Source organism: Lynx canadensis, chromosome D1, assembly GCF_007474595.2.
Source record: "Lynx canadensis isolate LIC74 chromosome D1, mLynCan4.pri.v2, whole genome shotgun sequence".
Classification (NCBI taxonomy): Eukaryota; Metazoa; Chordata; class Mammalia; order Carnivora; family Felidae; genus Lynx; species Lynx canadensis.
This window is the reverse complement of record NC_044312.2, coordinates 100,432,230-100,439,970: the sequence shown is the minus strand read 5'-3', so window position 1 is coordinate 100,439,970 and position 7,741 is coordinate 100,432,230. Positions and strand designations below refer to the sequence as shown.

Sequence of the window (7,741 nt, the reverse complement as noted above, 5' to 3'; positions counted from 1 at the left end):
CACATCTCAACCCAGCATCGCTCTGAGAAACTACCATGATTGTCCCTATTTTTTCAAATGAGGAAAATGGGAATTAGAGTGAATGAGTGACTTGGCCATGTTCCCACACTAGTAAGGGAAAGCCAGCAATGCAACCCAAGGTGCCTGGCTTCAAAGGTACCTTCTTAGTCACTATACAACACTCCTGACTAAGGAAATGGGGGCATCTGATCACCCAAAGAAGACAGTCCTCAGCAGTTCAGCTAAAGGGTAAACAAGAAAATGGCTAAAGGAGAAGGAATCTAAGGATGCCACGAGAATCTGAAATAGATAGATAGATAGATAGATAGATAGATAGATAGATATATCAACTCATACTTGGTGCATTTGAAGGCAGAGTCTGAGAAATACTCAGATACTGTGCAGCAGGACTGTCGCCTGGACATTGAGAACAAAACAGTGAGAGCAAAGCCAGTGAGGATATCTGTTTTCTGTAAGGATCCTTGATCAGTTCAGGTTTATTGTAGCCATTGAATCACCTAATGACCAAGACTCCATGATAACTGACCTTAGTGAGCTCCACTCTCCTCGGTGGAACAGTAGATGCCAAGAAGTCTGGCTAGAGTAAGTGAAAGGCTGCAGTAAACTTTTAAGCACAGAAGGTTAAGGGAAGCTCATAGGGAATCACCCCAGCCAAAGCCATTGGCTTTGCTTTAGCACCTCTCCTTTGAAAGCCATAGCACATTCATGGTTAGCAAGAGAACCCTGAGGCTTGCTAATGAGACCCCAGGGGCACTGCATCCCAATTAGAGGAGTGGGCCATAGAGACAGCCATCCCCCTTGTCACATTAACTCAGTGGTTCAGACAAACTTTAGAAGTGAAGGGAGCCTCTGTTTTCATCCTGACTTTGGATTTTTATGGTGAATCATCCTGAATTCATTCATTCAACAGTAGTTATTAAGTAGTTACCATATAGAGGACATGGTTTATGCCATCTATTTAGAGAAGTATTGAATATAATATATATTACATATCAATATATAAATATAAATAGCCGGTAGTAAATATGAACTGATCTATGTTTTCTATTGTTGTTTTTTAAATAACAGGGACAAGTTTGACCTAAATTAGCCCTTTGACTCTTGCCTTATGTTAACATAGCATTTTGAAAAGTATTTCCACCCTGTGAGGAGGGTAACACAGACAAGGGGCAGTGTAATAGGGGTGCTCAAAAGCATGAACCAAGGAGTCAAGTTGCCTTGTTTAAAGACTGCCTTTGCCACCTGGAGGATATATAACCATTAACAAGTGGCTTAACATCTCTGGTATGCCATTTTCTCATCTGCAATGTTTTCTTTCTCAGACTTAAAGAAATAAGTATACAATTCCACAATAATTGGAGATGTAATACCACTGCCACCACCCCCCAGCAAGTGGGAGTAGGATTCAATTTTAAAAATCAGTAAAAACAGGGGCGCCTGGGTGGCTCAGTCAGTTGAGTGTCCAACTCTTGATTTGGGCTCAAGTCATGATCCCAGTGTTGTGGGATCAAGCCCCGTGTTGAGCATGAGATTTTCTCTCTCTCTCTCTCTCCCTCTTTCTCTCTCTTCCCCACTTGTGATCTCTCTATCATTCTGTCTCTCTCTAAAACACACACACACACACACACACACACACGCACACACACACACAAAAGTAAGCACTGGGTGTCATATGTAACAGATCAATCACGGGGTTCTACTCCTGAAGCCAAGGCTATACTGGAAGTTAATTAACTTGAGAATAAAATAAATAATAATTAAAAATTAAAAAATAAAAATCAGTAAAAACATAGATCTGAACAACATATGAACCACCTTAATCTTACTGATATTTGTAGAGCAGGACACCCTAAAACCGAATACATACTCTTTGAAGCATACATGGCACATTTAGCAAGATAGACCTTATGTCGGGCCATGAAACAAGCTTCAATAAATGTAAAAAGAACGATATCATTCACAATGGAATTAAATCAGAAATAAGTAACAACAAGATATCAAGGAAAAAATAACTATTTGGAAAATAAACTATGTACTTTAAATAATCCACTAGTCAAAGACGAAATCACTTTTAAAAATTAGAATACATTTTAACTGAATAATAATGAAAATACATGAGAAATTTTATGGGACACATTGCTTAAAGAAACTTAACAGTTTTAAATTCTTAATATTAAAAATGAAAAAAGCCACCTGGGTGCCTCAGTCAGTTAAGCATCCAACTTTGGCTCAGGTCATGATCTCGCAGCTCGTGAGTTCAAGCTCCACATCAGACTCTGTGCTAACAGCTCAGAGCCTGGAGCCTCCTTCAGATTCTGTGTCTCCCTCTATTCTTCCCCACTCACACTCTGTCTCTCTGTCGCTCTCTCAAAAATAAATAAACATTAAAAAAACTTTTCTAATGAAGAAAGGTATAAAATCTGTGAATAAGTCTATACCTTGAGAGAGAAAAGAAATGAGCAAATTTAGATACAAAGTGGAAGGAAAGAAGAAATATAACAGATATTAACCACATAGAAAACAAAAACAGAAGAATTTTTGATAAGAGCCAGACAATGATTCTTTGAACATATCAAGAAAATTAATGAATCCCTAAATAGGCTGCAGAATTTAAAAAAAAAAAAAAGACAAAAAACAAAAAAACAGAGAAAGTAAAAAATTTTAATTTGGGGAAGAAAATGGTTAGCACACAGATTTTGCTGAAAATAAACGGTAATAGAATATTATGAATAACCTTAAGTTTTAAAGCAATGTCATTTGTTGATCTAAAGTCATCAAATTCTATGACTTAGGTTAAATGTATAAATTCCTAATATATATATATAATTTATATAACTGACCCAAAATCAACAGAAAATCTGAATAGCCCTATATCTGCTAAATAAATTGAATTCACACTTTACATACGTTACACACACCAAAAAAGTTCCAAGCCAAGATGAATTCATTAATTTCATCAAACACTTTTTTTTTTTTTAAACTTTTTTTTTTTTTTTCAACGTTTATTTATTTTTGGAACAGAGAGAGACAGAGCATGAACGGGCGAGGGGCAGAGAGAGAGGGAGACACAGAATCGGAAACAGGCTCCAGGCTCTGAGCCATCAGCCCAGAGCCTGACGCGGGGCTCGAACTCCCGGACCGCGAGATCATGACCTGGCTGAAGTCGGAGCTTAACCGACTGCGCCACCCAGGCGCCCCTCATCAAACACTTTTAAAAAAAGTGTTTTAAGTCACTTAAAATGACTTAAAATTTACACAATGTTTTCACAAATTTACACAATGTTTTACACAAATGTTTACAAATTTACACAAATTTTTTCACAAATTTGTGAAATTTACACAAATCTACAGAAATGTTTTCAAAATTAGAAAACTTCCCAAGTTATTTATGAGACCAGCATAACTCTACCACCAAAACCAGGCCAAAAAAAATAAAGAAAGAAAGAAAGAAAATCACAAACATCACTCGTGAACATAGAGGCAAAAAATCCTCAGTAAAGCATATTTAAATCAAATGCAGGAATGTATGCAAGGGATAACAGATCATGACCAAGTGGGGTTTGTTTATCTTAGGAAAACAAGGTTGTTTTAATATTTAAAAATCAGAGAGGCGGTTCCAGACAGCAGCACAGGAAGATCCCGAACTCACCTCTGAAGAATTCTGGACTCTGAAATATAGTTGACAACTCACGTAGATAAAACATCAAGGGCTTTGGTCTTCCAAAGCCCTCTTTGACCTCCAGTTTCTTCTACTGCAAGGTGAACATTGTGTCACCTATGGGGCAGCATTCTCCTGAGATTTAATTTTAGGACACTTATTTGTGAGTTCTCAATTCCTATAGTTTTTTTTGATTCCTATTTCTCATTCTCCAATCTGTATGGTGTTCTCAAGAATGATGCCATTTTTAGCATTACGTCACTAGAAAAAAAAAATCTCTCTTTGGCCAACATACTGAGTTTGGACTCTACGCATTAGGTAACTCTTGCAGCTCAATGCCTAAGTTTGGCCTGATGAGAGAGAAGAGGAGCGTTAACTGACTGAAGCATCATATCTTCCTGCTTCCAGATCTGGCATCTCAGGCTCTGGTTTTCTGTGGACCCAGAAATACCTGTGAACACTCACAAGGCAATTCATGCTGCATAGTTTTTAAAAACACTTTTTATTTACTCTGAAGGGATTCCAGGGGGAAATACTTGACCATAAGGAGGTTTTCAGCCCTCAGATTTGGAATTCAGAGACTTGGAATGTAGTTTTGTTCTGGTGGTCTTTAAAGAGAGGCAGAGGAATGCACACAGAGAGCAAAGGCTCAGAAATCAGGCAGACCAGGGTTTGAACTCAGGCTGTGTGGCCTTGATCAAAATATTGATCTCCCCAAGATTCAGTCTCTCCATCTGTAATACAGGAGAGTCATACACACCTCACCAGAGTGTTTTAAGATTGAATGAGATAAAATATATGACATCTCTTGGTTAATAGTAAAATATACACATATGTACATGTTCCTTGTTTATTTATAAATATTATTCTCAGAAATGATATCAAGAGTCATTATTTGTCTTCGGTGATATAACATTGCTATCTCACTTCAATAATTGGAAAGAGAAATATAACAACCATTTTTACATCTGAAGCACTAATGACTTACAGAAATTTAATTGACCAAATGTTTGTTGAGTTTTGCTACATGTCACTTACAAAAGATTCAAAGGTAAGTACAATTCAGGTCATAGTCTCAAGAGAGTGACAGTCGGGTGAGGGGGATTAAGCACTGAAATACAAGTAGTAAAGGCTTTAAAGGACTCTATCTAGCTGAGTGCTGTGGGGACTCAAAAAAAAAAAAAAGGCAAAGGCCATATCTGAATAGGATCATCATGGAAGCTTCCTAAAGGAAGCAGCATTTTAGATGGGTATTGGAAGGTAGGTGGGATGTTAACAGGTAGAGAAATGAAAACTATTTTAGGTGGAAGGCACAAGGCAATGAGTGTTCAGGAATCAGTGAACTCTACCAAAGTGTCACTGAAAATAAGTAAAGAACATTAAGAGAGGGCCATGCCTTGAAGGTGCTGCATGTCAAGAAGGAGTTCGTGGTTGACTCAGAAGAAAATGAGGAGTCACTGAAAATTTTTGAGGGAAAATAAGATAAAATAAGAGAATTACTTCCAAGTGGATAATCTGAAAGCACTCAGGTGGGGGAGAATCATCAACTGTGAATGAGGGTCACTGTTGGGGTTACAGTTTGCGGGCATATGGTCTGACTCAAAAACAAGAGGATTAAAATATCATAGGACAAACAGTGAAGACTCAAGGACATTTAAACCATTAATCCACAGGCAGCCCCAGAATGGAGCCTGGGAAGGAGTGGGGGCTCATGGATGGAGAATGACAAGGTAATATGGCGGTACAGGAGAGCAGGTTATCAGGGTGCTTGGTGGGAATGGCCGAGAAGTGCAAGAAGTCAAGAGGCTGAAGACAGAGAAAATGAATAGCCCAAACAGCCAAGGTATAAGGGGGAAAACAAGAAAAAAAAGGACAGACAGGTGTAAACAGAAAAGAATGTTAGACACTAAAATGTTACTGATATGTGAAAAATAAAGCTTGCGCCTACAATTAGGTATCACTGTCTAGGGCTTTCAAGTCACTTAAAATCTCCTGTGGTTCCACTTGATTCCTTGAAAACATGAGTCTAATGCTAATGTGAGTTCATATGAGTCTGCTGGCAAGAGTCAAAATGCCTTCTGCTCTGTGGACTAGACCCTTCTGGGTCAGCTGGCCTGACCAGAGCCCACTGGGCAAATTTTAGTTTATTGAGTTAACAGAATTTCTAAGCACTTGAGTGACTTCTATTTCTCTGCCTACCTTCCTCCTCCCCAAATCCAAAGGTTCAGACTCCTCCAACACAAAAGCCACATGGCCACTAATCCCCAAGGAAGCCTTCCTCCTCTTCCATCAACCCCCTCATTATTCCCAGAAACACCCCGGTTTTCTGGAAGTGTTCATTCTCTCAAAACCAGCCAAGCTGCCTCAAGGTCACTGTGAAATGTGGAAGTGCAGCATTAGAAGACCCCTACTAGACCTCATTCTAGAGCCTCCTTCAATCCTGTCCAATCCCATAAAGATGAGGAAATTGAAATTTAAAGAAAAAGGTGATAGGCCCAAGGTTAGCCCATCAATTAAAGGTAGAGGCAAAGTGAGATCTGCCCCGACTTCCCATCCCTTGCTCCTCTTTATTTTCCCTAACTAAGTCATCTATTTCTCTTCCCAGATCACTTTCCTCCCTATCAGTCTCCTCATGGCATTTTTCACTTCAGCATTCCTGAAGGAGTAAATGATGGGGTTTAAGAGAGGTGTGACAACTGTGTAAAACACAGCGACTATCTTGTCTGCAGGGAGGGTGACACAGGGCCTCATGTAGACAAAGGAGCAGGGTATGAAGAACAGGCCCACAACTGCAACATGAGAGGCACAGGTGGACAGAGCTTTGCGCCGACCTTCTGAGGTCTGGGTGCTCAGGGCGTGCAGGATGACCACGTAGGAAGCAAGCAGTACCGTGAAGCTGATCACTGAAATGGAGCCACCATTGGCGATGATTAGCACACCAATGAGGAAGGTGTCTGAGCAGGCCAGCTTCAGCACAGGGTGGACATCACAGAAGTAGTGGTCAAGGACCTTGGGGCCACAGAAGGGCAGCTGGGAAATAAGGAATGTTTGCCCGACAGAATGCAGCAAACCCCCACCCCATGCTGCCCCCACCAGGAGGCCACAAGCACGCCGGTTCATGATGACAGTGTAGTGCAGGGGCTTGCAGATGGCCACATAGCGGTCATAGGCCATCACTGTCAGGAGAAAGATCTCAGTGCCACCAAAGAAATGGAGGAAAAAGATCTGTGTGATGCAGCCTTTGAGGGAAATGATTTTCCTTTCAATAAAAGAGTCAAGGATGAGCTTAGGGGCTGTGACAGAGCAGTAACAGATCTCCACAAAGGACAAGTAGCCGAGGAAGAAATACATAGGGGAGGTGAGCCCTTTGTTGCCCATGATTGTCACCACAATGAGGCCGTTACCCAGCACAATGGCCGTGTACATGAGGAGAAACATCACAGAAATGGTCTTCTGCACATCCTGATTGGGGGAAAACCCCAAGAGAATGAGTTCAGTCACATTGTTCGTAGTTGCCATGTTTTAAAGCCTAGCAGACTGGAATCAAGAAATCAAAGAACTCTCCTTCAACGATTAGAAACATCCTCCTCAGGCCTTGAGGACAATTGTCATTCTCCTCTTTGGGCTTCTCCGAAACATGTTCTCCTTAAGACAAGTGGACAAAACATCATCAAATGTTTGCTACCGGCCCCCAAATAGGACTTTGTAATAACACTTCTGGAATTGTTTTTCTCTAAAGCAGGCACATACGTTAATCAGTGAATCCTCACAACAAAAATGAGAAGATATTTTATACCTAAGAACATTGAGCCTCAGAGATTCAGTCACTACTTGAAGGCCTCACAGCTCATATCTGACCTGAGATCTGATTCCTTCAAGACTAAGCTTCCACTACATCTCATGCTCCTGAAGTGGGCTTTATACTGGTTGTAGGATTTCCATTTCAGATTTGTCTCGAGTCTTAACACCCTCATGTGGAACCAATTTTTTGCAGGGAGCAGTAGACCTTCTCAACCTCCATGATACCACAACCTGTGGAACTAACCAGGCTCCCCAAGAGGC

General features: G+C 40.5%; 1 protein-coding gene across 1 annotated transcript; it reads right to left on the bottom strand.

The window, feature by feature from the left end:
• Positions 1-6,268: 6,268 nt before the first annotated feature.
• Positions 6,269-7,201, bottom strand: LOC115525744 (olfactory receptor 4X1). The gene has a single exon (XM_030333104.1). The coding sequence runs from the start codon at positions 7,196-7,198 to the stop codon at positions 6,269-6,271; it is 930 nt and encodes a 309-aa protein (XP_030188964.1). The 5' UTR covers positions 7,199-7,201.
• Positions 7,202-7,741: the final 540 nt, after the last annotated feature.